The sequence below is a fragment of the Melospiza melodia genome, chromosome 1 (genome assembly GCF_035770615.1).
Source record: "Melospiza melodia melodia isolate bMelMel2 chromosome 1, bMelMel2.pri, whole genome shotgun sequence".
In the NCBI taxonomy this organism is placed as follows: Eukaryota; Metazoa; Chordata; class Aves; order Passeriformes; family Passerellidae; genus Melospiza; species Melospiza melodia.
In genome coordinates this window covers 152,424,020-152,448,169 of record NC_086194.1, presented here as the reverse complement: position 1 = coordinate 152,448,169, position 24,150 = coordinate 152,424,020, and the positions used below count along the sequence as shown (strand labels likewise).

The window sequence follows — 24,150 nt, the reverse complement described above, 5'->3', positions numbered from 1 at the left end:
GTTGTGCTCAACTACCTAAATCACTTGTTTAAAACATACTGTATGAGAAATGAAAGGAAACTATTTTCTCAGCTATGAGCTGGTTTTCATTGCAGGTCAGAAAAGGCTTGAGGCAGATTCTTTTTGCCTTCAGTGCTAAAAATGCCAGCCAACATTGAAACCTGCTAAATGGATGAGTAAAGATTGGGCCTCTCATGCTGTTAATAAATTGGTGAACTGTATCAGCAGCAAAATTGTGTCAGTGTTACTTTGCACCAAAATCAGGAAAAGTTTGCTTGCAATGCCACATTTACAACTAGAAGTGGCATTTAGGCTTTCCTTGATATTCTTGTACAACAAGTATTTTAATATTTTTGTTTCTTTGTACTTTATTCTAGAACAGACACAACAAGAATTGATTATTCCATACCATCAAGAGAAAATTGGGCTTTGCCATATTTTGCATGTCAAGTAGCAGCTCTCACAGGCTATTTAAAAAAGAACCTGAACTGTTCTGCTGAGGTAAAGCAAAATTAGTTTCTTAATAAAGAGCTGTGGGTAAAACTGTACTCTAGGTTAGTTACTTCTGCTATTGTTGCTCTTCTGGGCAGAAAACAGTAGAAGTTTTGTTTCTTCTTTTCAAAAGGGCCAGTTGGATTTCACCTAGGCATGTGCAGTTTTTGCTAAACAACTTGTGCCCTACCTTGTTATGCCCCCAGGAGAGTTCAGAGAGAACAATGTGGTAATGGGCCATGTGCTGCTTGTTTTTGAATAAACAGAGGCACAATTTTTCTCATGTAAACTGTTTTTCTTGAAGAAGGTGGTTGTTACTTTCTTACCCCGACCCTGTCTTAAAAATATTTCTTCTGATTGGCTTGAAATGTTTTTGAATATTTCAGTAATTACTTTCTTCCATGCTGAAAGTTAAGCACGTCCAAAGTCAGTATTTTAATTATTTCCCCAAACAATAATTAATTTCTGTAGTTTATATTTTAATGACCTCTCAGTTACTTGACAGACATGCATGGGTACAAAATTAATGCTTTTTCTTTTCTTTTTTTCCTTCTAGAAGTTTTGTTATCTTCTGGTGAATGCCTCAACATACACCTTCATGATGATGTGGGAATACAGTCATTATCTCCTGTTTGTCCAGGCTGTTTCTCTTTTCCTGCTGGACAGCTTTGCCCTAGCACAGACAGAGAAGGTATTGGAACTTTTCAGCCTCCTGACAGCTGGGGGCTTGGAGGCAGCCTCTGAGGTGCCTGCCATTCCTACTGCTCAGGAGCTCCAGAGGGCACAAGGCTGAGGGATGATTGTCTTGCAGCCTGGGCCCAGCTGAAGTGTGATGTGATATCCATCAGAAGAATAAAATAACTTCAAACTAAGTCTCTTTTGGGCTGCTGTGTTTGGGATAGAAGCTAAACAAAGCTCCTGAGACCTGAAACATCCTTGGAGACCTAAAAGAGTGATGAATGATATTCCTCTGTGTTGACCTAGCTGCTTCTTCTTTCTCCTATTCACAGCAGGGTGGGAGCCCAAAGATGTGCTTTGTTGGCTCTGTGCAGTTAAAGGGCTCATTTTCACCCTCAGTGGCCTGTTCTGCACTGCTTTGACAATAAATAGACTTGACAGATGTTGAGGGAAAATTGATTTTTTTGAATACAAGAAAGTATTTAAATTTATTCTGCAAAATGGCTCTTAGAAATGTTGCAACAATAAGGTGTTCTTATGCTGCCTGTTGCAGTTGTAAATATGCTTTTTTGTACATGCATGCCTTTTGGTTTTGTTAGATATCAAACTGCATGCAATTCTAATTCGTCACCTCTTCTTTCAGTTTCTTTTTATTCTGTTCCTCGGCAGTGGGAAATGTTTGATCTATTGTAGTTCAAAGCAGAGTGTATAAGGGAGAAAATGGGTATTTTGGTAAAAGTCTGAAGAAAAATCAAGCATCAAGGTTTATAACATCTGCTTATCAAGTAGTAAATAACAGCAATTATAGATAACAGTCTGAGTATTCATTCCTGAGACAGGTTAATGAACAAGTTATTTTGAGGGCAAGAAAACCACCTGTTTACAGATGAGCTCTGTCACAAACTATGTGTTCTTACTGGTGCCTGGTAGTAACTGCTTTGTATGCTTCATTACTGGGTGGGGAGACCTGGTAAAATACTCCTACTTATGGCATTTTTACAGAATTATTGTGAAGTAATTGTCCTTTAGTTACTCAGGCTGTCCAGGATCATTTTCATGTGCAGTGCTTTCCAGAGCCAAATAGTACCCTGCTAGATTCATGAGCTGAAGGATTGAGACCCATTAATCTCCTGATTAACAGTGGAAGGGAGCTATCTACTGGTCTAAAAAACAGGATTTATATCCACTGTAGTTTTATCTTATTGTTTATTTTTTTTCTTCTGCAGGTGCATGAGGTATACAGAATCTACCTGTTTTCTGTCATTGTGGGGTACCTTCTGCAGTTTGAAAATTCAGCCTTACTAGTGTCACCATTACTGAGTCTTGTGGTAGCTTTAATGCTCTCCAAATCTCTTCAGGTAAGTAGACTTTCTTCTAACCCTGAGTCTAGTTTAAAAATTTAAACTGAACTCCAAAATTATACACCATTCTTTAAATGTTTTTGCAGATGAATATGAAAAAAAGCACATTTGTGTCAAGATTGCTGAAAATAATGTATATTTATTTGGTACTTACAGTAGCAGTGACACTAAACTTCTTATTAAAGGTAAGATTCCTCTGAAAAAGTGATTTTAATTTCAGAATCTAAATTAAAAGTTGCAGATACATCTTGAAAAAAATCTTTTGAAATGTTGCTTACCTTATTGATATGACAGTTCATAACTTAATTCATAGTAAGAGTACTAAAAATTGAGTCATTTTGTAGCAACTCAAACAGCTTCATCTTGTTGGGGTTTTGGTCTTCTGGGTTGAAACAGTTTAGAAATACTCTTTAAAGGACATTTTACCTGTTTCATAAATATGTGGTTTGCTATAACCTGAATGACCTCTACAGACTAGTCTGGATATTAAAACAATATTCTTGGGCATGGTGGCACAATAGCCAGGAGCAAGTATGAGTGGTCCTAGGGTAGATATTAGTTTTCAAATACATTTCAAGTAGAACATGGGAACAGAGGCTTTCCCTTTGTGTAGGGGTCAGTTAGGAGTTGAGATTACACAGTGGGATTTTGGCCTGGTCTTGTATTTTGATTAGCAATTCCCTCTTGCTGGCCTTTTACACATATTAATGTGTTTTTCTTCTATGCCTCAAACTCACCATGTGAGTGTTCATTGTGTTAATTAACAGTATGAACTTAAAAGTAAAGAAACTACTGAACCCTAGAAGGCTTGAAAGAATACTCACATGTAATTATTTTCCTCTGCCACTCAGAATGCCTAGCCTTGGTGTATCTCCAGGAAAATAAAATCCAACCTTGAAAAATATGAGTTAAATTACAGATATGAGTAAGTTACAGAACTTTAGGCAGCTCAGACAGTCTGTGTGAAGATTACAAATACTCATGACTTCTGCTCAGCTGCAGTCCTATTTTCTAGTGGAGCCAAGCACAGCACTCTTAGGCTTGCTTGGGAGTAAGTCTGGGCCTGTTTTTCATGATCCTTTTTACACTGCTCAGTAGTCTTTTGACAACTTATTGGCAGCTTTTCACTTGTCCTCCTGGTGTGGTATGGCAGTGGAATGAAGGGAATAATATTCTCAAGGAAACCCTAAATATAGATTTATTGAAGATTACAGTGCTATACCAGTACCTTAATTAGCACACTTAATCCATTTTGTTAGTTTTAACTAAATCTTGAATAGTTGATTGTTACCTGACATTTTGTAATTTGAATGACTATGTAAAAAACTGCTTCCAGCGTTTTGTGTGATTTTTCTCTGCTAAATTAATTTTCAGATGTTCATTCCTCATAAAGAAAATGGGCATTTGCTGAAGTTCATTGAAGTAAAACTTGGCTTAAACACAACTAAGTAAGTTTATTTAAACTCTTTACACCTCCCAAGATACCAAAACTTTTGAAACTGCTCTGAGAAGTGTAACATTTCAGTGGCTTGTGAGAGTTTTATAGAGGAGCTAGGGAAATAGTTTAGTTATTTGTTGTCTGGTTTTAAGATTAAAGTAAAAAAATATGCACATACAGAATTTACTTAGGGTATTGAGGTTTCTGAGGTACTTCAGTATTTTTCATGCCTTAGGGTGAAAGCATTTCGTGGATTTTTGTTGTCTTGTGTTGTTGAAGAATGAAAACTTTCTGTATCCTGTCTAGTGTTTCTAATAAGACTTGAAAGCAAAGATAATAGGGTAAAGGTGGCAGTATGAGCTTTTTATAGCCTGGAAAAAAGGCTCTGGAAAGAGTCATGAACTATTGATACTATCTCAAAATAGGCTTGGGTTGTGGGTACCCCCAGTATTCCCTTTATGTTTTGGAAGAAATTAGGACAAGGGACATCTTAATAGTCAGAGGGAATTGTGATTCTGAGAAAAAACATTAGTATCTGTAAAGAGTTGGATGTTGGACTGCAAGATGTCATGGCAACAGATTTTCTGGAAAGCTTCCAATGGAGTGTTAGTAAGGACTGACACACTCCTGGACCCAAGCCAAGATTTGCAATTCCATGCAGGAATTGGAACTCTCTCTGAAGAACTGCATCTCTCTTACAAAAAGCTGCTTCACAGCCTTTCAGGGGAACAAGTGGAAAATGACATCACACCCAACTGAAACTGTTGGGGGACTTTTGGAAGACAAGATGTAGGGATGTTGACTATGATGCATTGTTTATCATACACACATACTCATTCTTAAGTGTTTTGCAAGAAAACAAAGACTCCTGGTCAGGATTTCAGTTTATTCAGCACCCAGGTATTAATGGATTTCCCTCTTTTTCCCCCTGGGTCCTTGCCAAGTAACACTTTTCAGACTGTCAGACTCTGCAATGAAGCCAGAGACTGAGACAAACTGGGTGCCTTTACGCCTGGAACACTATGTATTGGAATTGTGATTTGCAGCACAAGAGCTTCAAGATCTCTCTTTTAAGGCCAGTTGGGACATGCCCAGCTGTTCATCTTTAAACTGATTCTGTCTAATTGAAAGTGGTTCTGTCCTCTAGTCTTCCCTTGGGAGAAAATGAAAGAGGGAGGGAAGCAAAACAAAGTAAGACAAGAATGCATTCCCAGCACCACATGCTGCACCAGTTCCAGTTGAGAATACACACTGACAGTGCTTCTGAGCAGAGTGCATTATCTTCCTGCTGGCTATATGAGGAAGAAGAATGATGAAGTGGCTTCAGCTACAGAACTAGAATTTCAACATTAAAGATTTTATTCCTGGCAGTGTCTCAGGCTTCTTTGTGATCTCAGATGACCACTTTCCTTTCTTTGTCTCCTTGTTTGGAATGAGGACAAGCATACCTTCTTGCATCAATATCTCTAAAATCTTAATCCACCGTGACAAGATTCTTTTAGTCCCCATAATGGAGTTATGTGGGAGGTTGGGCTTTTGTGATACAGAGGATTTGTAGTCTGGTCTCTTCAGATCACAGATACTTTTTGGGAAGATGGACTTCTGACAGTTACTGTAAAGAGTATTTGCAAGGCCGTTTCAAATGATAAAAAGATAACGTCAAAGATGAATCTCAAGTAGTTTCCTATGACATGAATAGGTTAAATTGCAATTGTTTTGTGCTGGGTTGTTGGGGTTTTTTTCCTAATCTATGGGATATTATTATTGTTTTTAATGGAATGTTTTTGCCTTACTAGGAATTTTACAATGAATTGGCTCCTTTGTCAAGAATCTCTTCAGGCACCCTCCCAAGACTTTTTTTTGCGACTAACACAGTCATCACTGTTGCCTTTTTATATTTTAGTATTAATTATCTGCCTTTTTTCTGTAACTCAGGTCATTTTTAGGAGAATTTGGTAAGTAACTTGTTTATGTGAAAAATAAGTTAAAAATAAGAGGCTCCTGGATGCCTCAGGGAATGGTCATCATGTTTGTTGCTCCAAAGTTTGTTTTACCATTGGGCTTGTCAGGGTGTGAGCGCCAGTGGGAAGGCCCACAAGAGCCTCCTGAAGAAAAGTCTTTTAGTGAGGAGGTTCTTGAGCAAACCTCCTGTCAGGACAGGGAGTTGTCATTGGTTTGTTTCCCTGCAGATGTAATTCCTGCTGAGCTCTGGATAGTGTTTGCTGATGTGTTTGTCTCTTCCCACTGACAGTGAAAGATTTTATATCTGTAATTCTCCTTCCAAAGCAAAGTTATCTAATTGTTGCTAGAATTTGTTTTTCTGTTTTGCATTTGGGGTTTTTGTTTTTTTTTTCAAGTTTACATGTTGAGAAAGATGAGATGGGTGGAGCTGAGAGGGCTTTGGATTTCTAATGCTTCACTGTTGGTTTTTAAAAACACTTGTTTACTGTGATAAGGTCCACTAGCCGTTGCTGCTTGGAACAGAACTGAAGTAAAACTGACTCAATTAGTTTTAGTTTCACAGTGATTCACAGTTCCCTTGAGAGGAGGGGTAGTGGAACTGTCTTTGTAAGAAAACTAAGAATACCAACACTGTAGATCCTAGCATAATTTGTCTTGGAAACACAGTGGTTAGGAAATTATCTCTTCCTGGTAGAAGATGAATGGTGTAACTTCTCAGATACTGGAACGAATTTCTCACTTGTCTGCAGAAAAAATCAATAGGTTTGTTTCAAGGATGAAGGCTTCTAACAGATAAAGATTATGCTGCTGTAAATGAAAATGTTTGTCAGGTTGGATGTGTGATAGGATATTCAGAACAACGGAGCAAACTTCTTACTGTTTGCTAGTGGTTGAAATAACTATTTATTACTTTGTAATGAGCAGTGACTACATTATGTCCAACACCTTTTTAAGGAAAATCTTAAAATAAACCTTTTCCTCTCTCTTTTTTTTTTTTTTTTAATTTTTGAATCAGTTAATAATCTCAAAATATCATTTCTAATTTTCATAAAGAAACTTATTATAAAAATGTAAACAAATCACATCATGGTAGGAGGAAGTGTTATTTATTCTATGCCTTTCTATCTTGTTAGTAGAAAACCTTTCACTGCAAGATTTTGGCTATGATTTTTATTTATTAGATATAATTAGAATTTATAATAATGTGACTATCAGCTACTTTTGTTGTCTTTGCTGTACACACATTCCATACACAATTATCATCCTACTGATTCCATAATTCTTTACCGTGCTATTGGTAAGAAGGAATGTGAAATGCATGTTCAGCGTGATTTGTGTAAATGTTTGTAGAGTGTACATGCTCTTAAATTAGACTGTCTCTTGGTGCTGGATTACCTTAAAGTAAGGTTTGTGGTCATAAGCAGTGATCCCATTGTATTAATTGACAGCCATTGCTCCAGAGAGGTTGCAATCTAAATCAAGGGACAGTGGTACTGATAGGTCAGTGATCAAGAACAAAAAGCAAGTGAACAGTGCAACAATATTATATGCTATGATATGGAATGATCTCAGTGCACTGCTGACTTAAAAGTATTTTTATTGGCAACTTTTCCTGGGATAATATCTGAATTAAGTGATGTCTCATTTTCTCCAACTGCAGTGGTGAACCACTGAAAGAGACAGTTAAACTTGAGGATGGTCGAATTGGAGAGAGGCCAGAAATAGTTTATCATGTAATTCACACAATTTTGCTTGGTTGTCTAGCGATGTGTTTGGAAGGGTAAGTCTGATTTTGATGTATCTCTTTTGAAATCAACAGAGTTCCTTGCTGGACATGATGCACTGTTTACCCCTTTGAAATCACCCTTTTTCAGAAATAATTTTGGCATATAGTGATACTACTTAGGAGTAGTCAAAATAATTTTGATTATAAATTTGATATGGCTATATGAACACTTGTGCTTGATCTCCTGAACGTTTTCCAAGCTTTAATGCAGCCAAGGTCCAAGACATTAATTGAATCACATTTAAATCACTTTCCTTATGGTATTTAGTATAGAACTGTGCTGTAATTATTTTTAGCAAGAGCTTTTGTAGTGTTTTGATGAACAGAATAGTGCTGGAATATTGGGACATGGAAGATTTCTTATCCATCTTCTTGTGTGTAGGCTACCATGATGTGTACCTCTGCTTGACACGTTAAATCAGTAGCAGAACTAGTTTCAAAAGTATTGTGTTAGTCCTTAAAGCTAGAGTAGCTGATGTTTGGAAGACATTGTTGTTCTAACCTTTTTATCAGCTTAATCAACTTGAAAATGTCAAACTTGTGTTTTTATTAGGCTCCTCATCTTAAAAATCTAAATATTCACAAATGTTGCCTAAAGTGAGCAGACTGTTGTGTTATCCTGTAGTTTTTCTAGGTTGACTAGTCTACACTTAAGAGTTAATTAAATATTTTCCTTTCCTTTCTTCAGGAAGTCCCTTATAGTACATTGTCTGTACAGCTTTGTCAAATAGCTGCTTTTTATCCCTTCTTGGCTGGAAAACCAGCCAAGTGACTCTGCTATTCTCTTTGTTTTTCTTTCATCCTCCCCTGAACTCTGTGAAGGATTTTGTCATCTTTTACCTTGGATCTTGCTCCTCCATCTCACAGCAGATAATCAGGTGCCAGCTCTTCTGCTAGAGATTTCCTTGGTTTACCCTCCAGTACCATCAAAGTTGACCTCAGATTGTCTGAACATCCAGACCGTGTCTGACATAAGAAAAAAATCTGAATGTTTTTATAATAGCTTGAGTACAGAGGCATACACCGGGTCCCAACTAAGTTATTGCAGTGTTTTTCAGAATGAAATATCTATGGACACCTTATGTTTGTATGCTTGCTGCATTTGGTGTGTGTTCTCCTGAACTTTGGATGACGCTTTTCAAGTGGCTTCGACTGAAAGCTGTGCACCCAATACTGCTGGTGAGTTGCTGTTGCCAAAGTCGTGAAAATACAGCTAGCAAGTGTATAGCTTTGCAAACAAGAAGTACCTAAGACCCATGAAAGAACCCATGAAAGCAACAGGTTGTTCTGTGAGCAATGGATTGCATATGGTCTGCTTTTTCTGTCTTTTCTTCTTAGTGTCACTTGTTCTCTGGTACCTGGTGATAAAGTTGCATTCACACTACAACCTTTCCTCATAAAAAGCAGAGCTGTCTTCATCTCCTTTTCACTCTTCTCAATTTCTTTTAGCAAATATTTGAGAACTCAATCTCACTTTCAAATCTATTTGGGATTGGTTAAGAAGGTCATGCACTTTTTAGGAGGAATGCAGGAGAAAAAGTACTGGTGCACAGGGAAGGCGTAAGCTTTGTTTCTCTGAGAAATGGGTCTTTAAATGGTGTAGTAAGGTGAATATAACTGCTGAGAGTAAAACTGCTGCACAAGAAATGGTAAGTTGAATTACTTTGTATAAGATTTGTTCATGTTTGGCCATCATAGAGAAGTGTTGTGACTGAAGATAAGCTTGTGTTACAGAGCAAACAACTCCCCTGCTTCCAAACCCTAGCTTTATTCTCAATATGACAAAAGTTGCTTTGTGTGATTTTTAGCAGCTTTGTGCATTGGTTTTAATAATAAAATAAGGATAGGATATTGTTTGCCCTAAATTCAAGAGGCTTATAGGAATAAATATATTACACTTAGATGTTCAATATGTCTCCTGTGAAAATACCATACACTGCTATATCAGAAACATTGACTGTGTTCTTTCAGTCAAGGAGTATCAATATGTTCAGCTACATGGTAAGCACATTCTTTTATATGCTTAATGTTTTCTGTGATGTAGACCTGCTTTTTCACTATTAACACAGTAGATGTGTTAGCAGCTTAATATCAAAGGAATGCCTTGTGTGCATTCCTTACCAAATGTTTTCTGTACCATAGAAGCTATTTTCTCCTTCTTGCACAGCAAAAATTGCATCAGCTAGAATGATGGTATGCTGAGAGATGGGTTTCTGGGTCTTGCATATCAATAATGCTAATCTGAACAAGATCAGAGGTTTGAAATGCTTGGTCTCGTAGCATTTGAATGTGAGGTGTTTACCTTCTTCTGTTCCCTACATCATGTGCACATGCAATCATTGCTACTTTAGTAGTAATTAACTGTCCCTAAAATTGATGGTAAAGTTTTTGTGAGTCAAGTGAAGCCTTCCATGGTAAATTAGGCAAAATCTTGTTAGAGGAAATTTTTTTGCCTGGTAGAAAACCACAAAGATTCACCTACTGTCACTATGAGGTTTCAGGCATAAATATTGCTCACTGTATGAGCGGAATCAACAGACACCTCAAGAGTTGGAGAGTGGTGCATAATCCATTTTCTCTAACATGTACTTTCTAGGCTCTTATCCTGAGTATGGCAGTTCCCACTATAATTGGATTCAGCTTGTGGAAAGAGGTAAGAAAAGTTCCTTTGTGGAGTTTTCTTTGTATGTTGGCACAATATGAGTCAAAATGATGAGCAAATGTAATGAAATGTACTCAGTGAAATTAAATATATGTGATGAAATTGAAGGTGTCATCCATTGAAAATGTTTCTTTTTTAAAAAAAAAACTTCACTTTTTTCAGTATAAGGTATTTGAAAATTTAATTTTTTAATGATTGCTTATTGTAATTAAATTTAAATGAAGACTTTATTATAGTCAGCTGTTAAGCTTTGCATGTATAAACTGACTCAGCAAAGAAAATGCTGCCAAATGAAAACTCAGGATATTGAAAGCTGTGTTGCCTCAATCTTAGTTTTAGTGAAAAGGCATAAAGTTAGATGAAGTAAAATTACAGGAGGCTATATGCAAATAAACTGTTTGAAAAGCTCCCATCAAATTATAACAAAGTTAAATTCTTTGTGCAGACCATTCTGTCGGGGTGTGTACCTACTACAATACAGGGGAAGAAAAGGCACAGATGTTTCCAAGTTTAAAATGAATACTTTATTGCAAGTCACACACAGCCTGAGAGTGGAGTATTTGGAAATTATTTTTTAAGCTCCTGTGAGTGCAAAAAATAAGTGAAACGTCTCATGAAGTGTAATCCTCTGCTATACTGGCACAGCTTTAAAATAGTTTGGCTAGTCTGAGAATTCACATACAGAAGCCAGTCTTGCCCAACAGTATTTTAACAGATTTTGTAACATCTCTCTTACATTGCAACTAAATTTTCTATTGTAGCCTGACTTTTTACATGTTTTTGATGAAGCAATAGATACTGTCTGTAAAAAAAGCTAGAGTTGCTCAAAAGAGTTATGAAATCTATTACAATAGAGGAAACGAGTGTAGTTACCCAAGTAATTCCTTTCCAGATTGTTTTAATGAAAGCAGTAGCAGTGTGGGGTTTTGGACTCTAGAGGGCTTCGTCCATTGTTGATCCAGCTTCTGCTTTTAAGCAGTGGTGAACATTTTGCTCTCCAGGCTCACAACTCGTCCCTGAGGTTGGGAATGTTGATTACAAGTAACAGAGCAGCAAAAATGCCTCGAGCATAATCTGTTACCGTGGCTATAAAGGCTGACTGTATAGCTCAGCATCCTTTTGCTTGGCTGCCTTCTGTCTGTGTCTGGCATAGTTCCTCCTCTAACTAGGTTTTTCCAGGTGCTGTGATGAGTGAAGCAGGTTCTCCTTGGGGTGGCAGTAGCAGTTCCTCTTTCCATCCCTCTGCTCTGGGAGTAGTTCCAGTGTATGTGTAACAGCAGTGCTGTTTGTCCCTGACACAAACCTGTGGCAGCTCTTCTTGTGCTGATTGTAGACTGCTGCCACTTGACAGCTGAGTTGTCCAGGTAATGGAGGTGGAAAGTCGTCAGTTAAAAGCAGGCTCCCAGTTCTGTCTGTCCGCTGTGGCTGTCCCAATGTAAGTTGTCTCTTTAATGTGGCAGAGTCTGTAAACTTCATTCTTTTCCAAAAGAGCTGACGTCCACAACTTAGCATCTACAACAGCATGTACATGTACCTGTTCTAGCCCCTCAAGGCTGGCCAGTTTCCAGCCATGGCTTTTTCAGATAAATGCACTAAATGGCTCAAGGACTTACAAAATTTCCCATCTCAGTAAAGAGGGACCTCAAACCTAACAGGGTAGGGAAGCCATGGTGCAGGTTTGCAAGCTGGCCTGGTTTGAAAGAGGTGGCATTCTATCTCACAGAATCCCTCCTTTTCCCAAAATGTATTTCAAAAGCATAAATTGAGATATCCCACTTCACACAATGTAATGTGCTCATCTTCACTGCAGTGATTGAAGTCAGACGCGAGTCTGGGCACATCACCAGGGCTCTTCTAGGAGGTTTCTTCTTTCTTGCTTGCATAACACCTTTCCATCAAGTCACAATGGTCCAATCTTTCCTGCTCAAGCAGGTTTACCATGAGAGATTTATCATCTTCTTGGTTTAGTGCCCTTATTTGTAGACATTTGCATATGACCACCTGAACTGTGGTTTTGATGCATTTAACGCCACTTGATGTTCATGAATGTTGTTGCTGCTACTTACTTATTTATTTTTAATTATAAGTATTCTAATAAAAGAGAGAGAGATTAGAACTTCTGTTTAACATGCTTATTTTGGAGAGGAACTTCTGCTGTCAGGTAAGTAAATGTAAGCTGAGTTTTGCAAAATATTCAAGCAAAAGTACCAGTCAGGGGGAAAACTGTTGAAACCTGTTTCTGTTGTGTCAATTAAGGCCGTAATGTAATGTGATGCTCTATAGATAATTTTTTAAACTGTAAGTAACCAAAAACATTTTACATCAGTTTTTCCCTAGAATAATGACAGAGCTTACGGAACTGCAAGAATTCTATGATCCTGATACAGTAGAACTTATGACATGGATAAAGTAAGCATAAAGTCCAACATTTCTATTTTACTGCTTTTTGTAAGGGTATTTTTATCTCAACAGTTTATGGAGCTACCTCTGTCAAGCTGGGTTTTCCCTTGGCATTCAATGATGCATGGGGGAAACAAGTTTTCTATTTTAAGTGTGGTATTGTTCCCATAAAAGAAACTGGAGTTTATCATGGATTACAAGAGAAGATCCTGGAACACACAAACAAGTCATGTTTAATGTTGTTGCAGACCTAGTTTCTAAATAGTAGGATCTTAGATCTTGCTAACATTTAATTAGATTGCAGGATTATGTTGGTTGTAATGCCAAAAACCCTGAGATGTTATGTGCCTGAGGCAATAAAATGAAATGGCTGAATGTGAGGATTTAGAGACTTTTGTCAGATACCTGTGTTATGCAGACTTCCCCTTTGACCACAGCTAGTATGGAGCTATGTTATACAGCTATACTGAGCATATACACAGCTAATAGCAAGTCAAGTTATTTTCACAATTTATTTTTTTTACCACCAAAGGTTTCAGAATTGCATTCTGCCTCATTCAATATAAGTTCAAACTATGTCATTAGGAACTGTGCTTTTCTGAAAATTAGATCCCTTGTGTTCAGATAACTTAGCTTTAACTGTATTTTTTTAGAATATTGCTTTCTCTATTTATGTAGTCTTTAATGTCAACCTGTTCATCTTCACAAAAGGCAGGGCTAGTAATTAGTGTTCCAGCCAATTTCTTCTTCTTGTTGTAGTAGTGTATGTTGTTTGTCACTGCTGTAGCTCTTCAAGGCAGCAAGTGGAATAATGCCAAGTACCTAATGGCTTTTATGTTAGTCTGCATATACTTCAAGTACGTAATTAATCATGGTGAATTTCATTGAGATTCATTCAGCTACGAGCAATGTGACTACCCTTATCTGTAGCAGCTGTTCTTATTTTTAAAGAAAATAAGGATTTTTTTTTCTTATGGATATACTTAGCTATCCACATTGAAATTTTAATTCAATGTCATTATTACAGTATATATTCTCCAAGTCTTCTCTCTGATAATACAAATTTAATTTGAATTTTCTCTACAGAAGTGGCCAAAGTCTGTAATAAAGTGTGACAATGACTGTTTTCTTTCACTAATACAGAAATACAAACAGTCAAAAAATTATACCAAACCCAGAAACCTGATTACTGTAGACATTATTCTGCATGCTGACATTATTTTCTCATAGATGATGAAATACATGATCAGAGCTTACATATTAAATACATACTAGAGATCAAGTTACAACAATCACAAATCATTCCCTTACAAGATAACATCATGTTGTTTCTCCTTGTACCTACCCCCTCTCTCCCAAGCTTGTTTTGTCACGAGTTGGCAGCCATTCAGAACAGCAGAACTTGGATCCATTCCAGGACCACTCTGAATGGTGCTCATGGATTGCATGAGGGGAGAACAAGCACGAGCCCTTGCCCCAGCAGGAACCCCTCCTTTCAAACTCCTGTTGCTGCAGGTCTGCCCTTTCCCTCGCAGAAAAAGCACTGCCACAGCAACACCATCACCAGCTGTAATGAGAGCCCCTTTCACCTGCTGCAGTTCATTCTGCAGATCCCACACACAGCTGATAGAGCTGTTTGATGAGTGCATGCAGTGCTCAGGTGTGTTGGTGTTGCCTTTGCAGACGCCAGGCTCCCGTGGCTGCCGTGTTTGCAGGCAGCCCACAGCTCATGGGTGTGATCAAGCTCTGTACAGGATGGATGGTGTCGAGCCTGCCTTTGTATAATGATGATGATCTCCTGAAAAGAAATGAGAATGTGAGTATCCAATTCCATAAATGTGGCATCTCACAGGAACTGTCTTCCTCTTCACCCAAATGTAATGCAAAAAATCAAGTTTATTAGAAGGGAAGAGGACATAGGAGTCCAGTGGACATGGAAGGGATTATCAAGTATATTATCAGTGCTTCACTCTGCACAGAAACAAATCATTATCAAAATATTATTTCTGAAGACTTTTCAGGCCTTACATATATACTTGGAGTATGTAAGATGAGAACTTGCCATCATCAGAGATAAATACTTCCCATTCAGCTGGCTATTGCCTCACTGATTTCAAAACCAAACTTTTTATAGCTTGTGTACATATAGTTTGTCATTGCAGATAGGTCATTGTTGGGGGTGTGTGTGTCCCAGTGTTTAAGGTATCCCTGATTTTTGCATTGCATGTACATGTTTTCTTAATTTATAGATTTATCAGATCTATTCAAAGAGGTCAGCAGAGGATATTTATAAGATACTCACATCTTACAAAGCAAACTTCCTGGTTATTGAAGATTCAATTTGCAATGAAGTGGGACCTGTAAGAGGATGTAGAGTTAAAGATCTGTTGGATATTGCTAATGGTCATGTAAGTATTGGTGAGAAGAAATGAATGTTTGAATGCATAAATAATTAAATTGAAAATAAATCTTATCATGCTGGTCTTATTTTTCTTATTGTAATTGACATGTAGACAAAACTAAAGTTTTAAAGGTGATCAATCAAGTTTTGGATTGTCTATAACTTGTAATCTTACCTGATTCTATTAACTGCCCTAATCCCTCCTAACACATGAGTATCTAGCTCTGCTGCTTTTCTGACAGTCAGTAAATACCATTGAACTATATAGAAATGTTCAAGACTGACACCTGAATAGGTTGTTACAAATGCATTGAAGTCCTGCCTCAGAAGGTATTCTTTAGCAGCTTTGAAGATGAAATTCTAAAATGGATAAACTCAGTTCTTCTAAAACTGGCTGGGATTAGGACCAGCCTGCCATTTAGTTCAGTACAGACTGTTTGGTTCTGATGAGGGTGCAAGTCTATTCAGTTCAGCCTTGCAGATGGGTTACCACATCAACAGATAGTTTAAACCACATCTGCTAGAAAGACTGGTTGGATAAACTGCACCATGAATGCTGCTTCAGTCATTGACATGTTCTGTCTCTCTGGATGCTGGTAGTGCTGCCCTTGCTGCTTAGAGAGTAAGATGGGGTTTATAAGGTGATCTTACTGCCACTTGTTCATTGGCTTCTTGGAAATCCAGCAAAAATTTTGGTTTTATAAAGGCAAGGGGTGGCCTTAAACTCACTTAGAGTTTCATTGCTTATTCTCAGATCAACAAGAAAGAGGGAGTTGCCAGTTACCTCTAAGCAATATAGGAGTGGTATGTTATTAGGGGATTGCTCTATATTTCCCCAGGAATCTACAGCTGGTGTCAGTTTCACTTCTAGGTTTCCCAACTACTTTATCCATGAAGGATATTGTCCCATTTTTCTATTAACTTCCTTTGCTAAATTTTTTATTAACTTCCTTTTTATTTTTATTAACTTCCTTCCTTTTCTTTTTATTAACTTTTCTATTAACTTCCATTGCTAAAATCTATTATTTCTTTCGTAGTCTTGCTGCTAAAACCATGTATGCTGTGATTATTCCAGGATATATCCAATATACTGTACCATAACTGTGTGTGTCTGAATAACCTCCATGTTTGTTAATCTGCATGTTACCTCTCAGTTTCTTCTCAGATCTGTGTTTGCATGAGTAAGTTCCTGTTTCCTCTTCACACTTAGGATCTCCACTGGAGCAATTAACCACAATTTCAGGATTCCATGCCCACATATCCCTGCATCTCTCATCTCCATGCTTCCTGCATGCTTCTCTCTCACACATAAGCTTGATAATCCTTCTTGTATTTTTTGTTGTGGTTTTTGTTATTGTTCTTTTGTGGGGAGTGGTTGGTTTGGGTATATTTGGGTATTTTTCAGAAAACTGATATCATTTGTTCTGTAAAGTTAATAAAGTTTATTGTCTCAGGGAGCTTTAAACAAATCTCTCAGTTTGCTTGCTAACAAAATTTGTTTGAGTCGTATTGGAAGATTATCAAGGTACTCCAAAGTAGTGGAAGCTAGTGAATACATATTTGGAAACTGCAGTGCAGCATTTACTTACTCCCAAAGTAGGTGAGACAGCGGGCAGACAGTGTGTTGACAGGTCTGTGGATGTGTTTTGAATTGCTGTGTTTAAGAAGATAAGTACTGCTTTATAGCTTGTGCTACTTCCTGTAGTCCTAGTCCAGTATCTTGTTTCTGACACAGGCTGAGAGCACAGGTTTACTGATAGGGAAAGACAAATGTTTTCCAGCAGTCTGTTGCTGAAGGACTGTAGCTCAGGGCAATTATCTTTGTGTTTGGAAGCCACTGGTGGATTTTTCTTCATGAGTTTGTCCTACCACGTTTTTTTTAAACTGTGTAAATTTGTGGCATCAGAAGGAATAATGAAGGGATTTCTTCGGGGATATCAGACAGCAGATCCTAGAATGCAGTTTGCTTCCAAGTCACTTGGTTGGAAATTGTAGGGAGATGTGTGTGTGTCTTTGGTCTTTATTAGATATGTCAAAACTTACTTGGCCTGGGAAAGGTAATTGAGATTTTAGTTTCCTTCATACTGGTATGTTCTGTGCAGGTCAGTTTTGTACTGGGAACCAGGGCATGTGCATAATTTCCACTGCTGTTGGTCTTTATAATATGTACCAAGTACACTGGTTTTAATGTCTGCTACCTTGACAAAGGAATTAAACCCTTTGTCAAGGTAGCAGACATTAAAACCAGTGTATTTGATTCATATTATAAAGGCTTCTTTAGGTGGTTAAACAAATTACAGGGGAATATGTTTTCAGTTTATTGGAACTGTACAATGTGGAAATTAATTGTCTATCATAAATGAAATTTACAGAATACAAAAGTTAATTAAATGTACAAAATTACATTCTGTAACCACTTATCTTCAGTACTGTAATTAGGTCTTTTTCTTTCTGACAGGTGGTTTGTGAGGAAGGTGACAACTATGCCTACTCAAAATATGGACGATTTTGTCATGAAATCAAAATGAACTATTCTCCATATGTGAATTATTTCACTCGAGTATACTGGAATAGATCCTACTTTGTATATAGAATCAACACTGTGATATCCTTCCAGTCCTGAAAAAGCATGCAAGCTTCTTTCTGAGGATTGATTGTGAATGAATTTCAGTTGGAAAAGTTCCTTTTGAGCAAGGAAGTCTATTTTTGCAGATAGATGTGCACACATGCAGTGTACTGACAACTTTACTCTACCAAACTGAAATTCTTTGATCTACAGATCAGCTGATACATATACCATCCTTGAAGGAAACAGGAACATTTATCAGTTTTACAGTCTCTACAATGTGCTACAGTCTTCCATGTTTTTACGTTTTTCTTCCCATTAGAAATCATCTTAATCTTCATGTAAATGCGATTTCTAACTTTAGTGTTAGAGAGTTGATATGCATAGACTTCAGTAAATACAGAAAAATTATTTAAAGAGCTTGTTTAAGTCATATAGCTTTTAATTTTTAGCAAGAAAGCAATCACTATCCCAAGTCTTTTCAAGTAAGTGTTTGGATTTTTAGTTTGGGGTTTCTTTTTGTTTTGTTTTAATTCTTCCTGTCTTCCATGGTAAACATTTCTGTGTTTCTCAAACACACATTTATACATCTTACGTGTAGCTATATAGATTTTATAAATCATATGAGGAAGATTTTACTTAAACAACACTTCATTGATTAAGGCACTGATCTCTACATTGTTGTCTCTGTTGTCTACAGAGACATGTTGGTGGAAATGCTAGGAATTAGACCTAGCAATAGGAGCTGACAAGCTCAGATCTTCAGTTTGGAAAGAACTTGTCTTCAGCATTTCTCCACACTTAAATGTTTGTGTGTGTATGCATAAGTGTGTCTTTCTTAGCAGCCACCAGAATGGGCCAGTATACCACAGTATGCCACACTTGTTTTCAGGCAAGTGTAGCAGGACAACCAGGTTTGCTACTGAGACTTCTGCACTTCATTTTCACTCCCTGTGTGTGTGCTGGTGTGGGTGGGTGGGTGTGTGCACAGACGGGTGATACTCATTTCATTCAACTTATTATGCAATAGCTGTATTAAGATAGTGCCATAACTGTCATTTAATCTACTATAATCACCTCCATTAATAAATAATGGTACAGGTGTTCATAGCTATTTTTATATCAATTATGCAAATACACAGATCTTTGAAAATTTGGCAAAATACTCTGCAGTTTTGCTTTCCTCTAAAATTTGTTCTATGCCCCTCTTTGCCTCTACAACTCCTTTTCTTAACAAATGATCTGTTCATCCTGTTTGTTGCTGGCTGATAGACTTTCAAGAAAATGAATGATGTTATAATTACAACTCTGGGCCTAAACCTAGTGTTGAGAATGGAAACTCCAGTAAAAGGTCACAGTAGCTTTGCTTAATGTAGATGTAACTGGACACAATACAGGACTAAGTTTTGGAAGAAGCTGCTCACCCCTTAGGAGTTACCTGCAGTTACAAATTAATGTAACACCTGGCCCAGAGACCAGTCTATCAGGCATGTGGGAACGATTCTTTGGAGCCCAGATGTCTTTAATGAAGGATCTGGGAAAATAGGATGAACTCTCAGCTGAAAAATCTGCAAACCATTCTGCAAGTGGAAGCTGCAAAACAATCCTTAGTGCAAATCGGAGATTTTAACTCTGAAATTATTAGGAACTGCAGCATGTTGTTGTATGTGCATGATTCTTCTCTGCTCTATGCAGATACACTTGCTTATTTTACACTGACACATAGTGCTGAGATTTTTTTAAAACTTGTTATCACTTTTGGAGTGATTTTAAAGAAAAAAGCTTTATTGTTGTAAAAGCCAACATGTCTTTAATCTGTTTTTTACTTTCAGTTATATTTTTAGGCCTATGAGTCTTGACAGAATGTTAAATTATGCATTTTATTTCAAAGAATAGATAAATCCATCGAATATATGGGATGTTGTCACTGAGAGAAACACTTATCCATGTAACTGAGTTACAAGTTATAAGTAATTATCCTTTCTGGGCATACAGACATCACGTTGCGGATAGTGTGTACCTGTGTGTCTGCTGGAGTGCAGGCTGCATGTATTTGCTTGTGCACAAGTGCATGTTTTACTGCACTGGCCTGTTTCAGACTGCTCAGTTATCATATACCAACGGAAGCTTGTGTATTAACTTGAGCTATGGCAGGCCTGCAGGAACCCCCTCTGTATGTGTGGATATAGATGTAATATTTGGAAGTAAGTTTACAGTTCCTTTTTCTATTTAGGTTTATTTGAATCACTGTCAAGGAATTACATGTCTGTGTGTTGGTCATTTAATCTCTTGAAGTTAGAAATTCATGAATATCACTTCATATCAGCAATAAGGCATTCCAGGTGCAAACTTCAGGATTACAACTGTACTTGGGTAGATGAAGTTGCAGAACTGGCTTCATGCCTTAGACTGCCATGCTGAGATGTAACATTCAGCTGTCCTTGGCTGCCTGTTGTGTTTCATTGCAATGTTGTGTGTGTTACCATGTAGAACATAGTTTGAACACATACATGTAGAGCACACATATTAAGAAAACCACAAAGGAGGCCACCCACACATCTAAACAAAACTGTCTTGTATCATGTTGGCCTTTATACATGTTTAAATGAACGAGTTGAACTTTATTTGAACTGTGACATAGTTACTGTTATTAATTTTGTCATACTTTTTAAGATGTATTCTTGATACTTCAATTGATTCTGCTTTAGGAGAATCATTTAAGATTTTTACCTTGCTTTTTATATTAGAGAAAATTATATTGCAGCACCATTGGCACAGCAGCCTTAAGTAACAGAAGGAGCCTTTTATTTGGGAGAACATTGTGGTTGTTCCTGTAAAAAGGCATAATTAAAACAAGTGACTGAAAGAATCATATCTTACAAAGAAAGTGAATTAATTTCTTATCCAGCCATGGACTAGCAAAAATACTGTCTAATCTCTGGTTTCTGTGAAAAATAATAAGTTCCAGTGATATCCCTCAGTGGGACAACAATAGGGCATAATTGCACCAGACTTGTGCAGACAACCCTGGCTTGGTTTTCAATCAGATCACAGGTTTAACTCCCTGAAAGAGTTGTGGGAAGGTTTTACAAATTTTGATCTGCTTTGCTGTAGATGTTGCAATTCAGTTGAAACATGTGCCTTGCAAGCTTTTATTAAACAACAAAAACCTCAATTCATGTTTCTTTTTGTGAAGATTTTTTTTAAATTCCTGTCCCTCTGATTTCTAGAGTTTCTGTTGTGTCTTAATATGCCAGCCTCCGAGGATGCCCAGGTGGTGCAGCTGGGATGTGTTCCAGCCATCTAACAGCTGTTCACTGGGGAGAATGGGAATTGGAATAGCAGTTTGTGTGACTATTCTGCTGGCTTATTTCCTCCTTCACATTTCCACTTTCTGATATACTTGATCTTAGTAAATGCAAAAAAAATTACCTTGAAAAAATAAATTAGTATAGTATTTTCAAGCACTCACTGTTATCCTTAGACTTGTGAATCAAAGTTTCACCAACCCACAGCTAAGCTAACAGACATAGTTTTGTCTTAATCTTAAAAAAATGCTCTTTCACTTCCTAAATTACCACATACTCAAACTCAGATTTGACAGGAGATGCTTGAGACTAAGGAAAGGTATTTCTGAGCATAAACTTCTATTCATATTATTTTAAAAAAACATTGATTTAATTTTTTCCAAAGTAAATGGAAATACAACATTAAAAACAAAATTTAATACAAGCCAATCTTAAATACATTTTCCATAGGGGTTTGGGAATAAGGAGAAGATGCACAAATGTGGAAGAAAGAGGGCCAAAAGGTTTCACAGGCATTGAAAATTCTTCCAGCTGTTTGCTCTGGTGGCATTACTATATACTGAAAGGTAGAGGCTAGGGACCAAATCTTATTCTTACCACCTTAATTTCACTTAGTCATCTTCAAGTGTCCACACCTTGTGACATTCCATCAGCTTTTCCATGCGATTCACATGAAAAGGAGCTGCAAGATGAGGTTGTAGGGATTGTTAGGTATCCTTGAAATACTTATTAAAACTTCATATAAGCCGTCCTTCAACCAAAACTCCAGCAGGAGAAGGTGTAGGCTGTGCTTGTGAATGCCTAGGCGTGTGCACACATGATGTGTTTGCATTTATAAAGGTGTCTCTTTTACTGTTGTGTTTTGGAGATGGAATGAGGAACTTCTCTTATCCCTAATAGGGATTGAATCTGTGAGTCTGGTAAATATTGATGGGCAGGTGGACTCTGGAGTAGTGTGCTATTGGAGATGAAAGAGAAGCAGAACTTCATTCCAACACAAGCAATATTTCATGTGAAGTAATACCTCAACATAAATCTGCAGAATCATGCTTTAATACTCTTTTTAAAACCTAACTTCAGAGGGAAAAGAGTGGGAATTCTAAGACATGCCTTGTGTGTTATCTTAATCTTTTCTACTTCATCAGTACAGCTGAAAAACACCATTATGTTGCTGCACTCTATGCCAAATGCAGACCTAGTGATGCCTAAAGGTCTTCTGAATTGTTTTGTACCTCAACAGTGTGTTTAAATGTAATTAATCTGGCAGTGGTTTTGGTTTCAGCACAGTTAAATGTATGTATTTCTGCCTTTCAAGTGATGTTTAAGGTTACCTATTTATTTGATGGGACAGAAGGTTTAATGCCTTTCAAAGATTCAAACTTGTTTACTTCAGTAATGCAGAGGAATTATTGGTGGTGCTTTACTTGTTCACAGTGATGTTCAGCAGTAACCTATGTGGCATATGGACTAATCTATGTGCAGCTATTTAATAACAAGTCTAAGGAATACAATTGCTTTTATCCTGTTTGTTGTCTTGGACAGTTTTTTATCAAAATCATGTATACATAGTAAATATTTTTCTCTTGTAACATTTTTTTTTCTGTAGAAAAAAAAAATTAATAAAAGCCAAGTCCAGAAAGTATGGATTGTTTGGGACACAAACCATTTTATCCTTTGAGAAATCAAGGGAAGACTGTGCAACATGGCTCAAAAGTCTGTCTTGACAGGCAGCATAAACAGTCTTGCAGCTCTTGAGGACAAGCAGCCTGCTCAGACTGGATCCATATGTCGTGCTGACTGTGGCTGCCTGTTGAGACATACTTGTGTGAGGATGAACAACAAAATGTGAGCTGCTTCATATGGAATTATTGAACTCTGTGACTTTCTCTCTAAAGATCTTCGTACAGCAAGCACGTCACCTGGAAATAAAGTGCTATGCAATGTCACATGCTTACTGATTTAATTTTTTTTAATCTACTAATGTATTATCTGCTTTGAATTTTTACAGATCATGATTACATATTTTGGAGCCCTCTACTGTTTTATACAATATTATTAGTAGGAATTTTTGAATGAATATTACTTTGTAATAATTTAGCATGTAATGATACAAAATCTTGATTTTTTTAGTTAAATTCTGAAGACCATACAAATACCCTACAGAGCACATCTCCAAAACCAGATCATTTAGCACATGAAAAATAATTACATATTTGCATCTTAAATTTATAATGATTCTGAGTTTGAGCGTTTATCAGACTGCTTTGTTTTAGGCAAGTCAGGAAATGAGCTGATGATGAAGTATCCAAGTTTAGCCATTCAAGTAACCAGGCTCTGTGGTTGCTTAGCTCAAAGGGGAATGGAGCTTCCTGGCAGCAGGAAATTCATGTTGGTGTCTGTGTACTTTTCTGTGCCTTTATGCAAAACTGACTGTGGTTACTAGCTGTGAAACAGAGAACATTCTGTTACATGTAATACAACTTGTATTGGTATATGTCTGTAAATAGATGTTTTATGTGAGTCTATCTCTGTAAAAAATACATATTCTGTTTATAATCAGTGATTCAAAGGTGTTAGGTAAAAGTACTATTGGTTTGGATGATTTTCCACCTAAATAGTGGTTCTGGAATCTGTTTGTGGGACCTAGTTTCCAGATCTTCCAATTTTTGCAGTGACCCAGCCTATCATACTTCAACCCCTGTATGCTTTCAGGTTGCTTAGGTAATAAATGTCATGGACATTTTTTAATGGTGAGGAGATGCATCTTGTTGTGGATTAAACTGCATATATAGAATATATCAACATTAGCAATCCTGAGAATTACAGAGCTATTCAGTAGGTTGTAACACACCATCAGTACATTTGCTTTCAGAACCTTGAACAGCTTTACAATGCCTTGGAATTCTTCTGTTTCACAGTTACACTGTACTGGCTGCTGTCAAGCCATGACTCCTGCTGCTGCTGTGCTGACTGGGAATGGGAAGACCCAAAACATGTTAAGACTGACTTTATTTTTCAACTGCAGTAAATACCAGAGTATTCTGTAAGGCGAGGGTGAATGTAAAGTGATGCCTTAAGCTATTCTCCCCTCTGAAG

The 24,150-nt window shown here is 37.2% G+C and overlaps 1 protein-coding gene across 2 annotated transcripts in view; it reads left to right on the top strand.

Moving 5' to 3' along the window:
* The window catches only part of DPY19L4 (dpy-19 like 4), a 32,932-nt gene extending 9,932 nt beyond the window's left edge, over positions 1 to 23,000 (top strand). The window contains exons 7-19 of one of the 2 annotated variants that reach the window (XM_063172308.1): positions 378 to 501; positions 1,049 to 1,183; positions 2,397 to 2,528; positions 2,618 to 2,716; positions 3,906 to 3,979; positions 5,766 to 5,924; positions 7,592 to 7,711; positions 8,776 to 8,896; positions 10,314 to 10,370; positions 12,706 to 12,788; positions 14,463 to 14,595; positions 15,029 to 15,187; positions 17,639 to 23,000. In XM_063172308.1, the coding sequence (XP_063028378.1) occupies positions 378 to 501; positions 1,049 to 1,183; positions 2,397 to 2,528; positions 2,618 to 2,716; positions 3,906 to 3,979; positions 5,766 to 5,924; positions 7,592 to 7,711; positions 8,776 to 8,896; positions 10,314 to 10,370; positions 12,706 to 12,788; positions 14,463 to 14,595; positions 15,029 to 15,187; positions 17,639 to 17,803 (1,561 nt within the window). In that variant the 3' untranslated portion in view covers positions 17,804 to 23,000. The remainder of the gene's footprint in view (positions 1 to 377; positions 502 to 1,048; positions 1,184 to 2,396; positions 2,529 to 2,617; positions 2,717 to 3,905; positions 3,980 to 5,765; positions 5,925 to 7,591; positions 7,712 to 8,775; positions 8,897 to 10,313; positions 10,371 to 12,705; positions 12,789 to 14,462; positions 14,596 to 15,028; positions 15,188 to 17,638) is intronic. The other variant, XM_063172318.1, reaches the window with a different exon arrangement.
* The last annotated feature ends 1,150 nt before the right edge of the window (positions 23,001 to 24,150 follow it).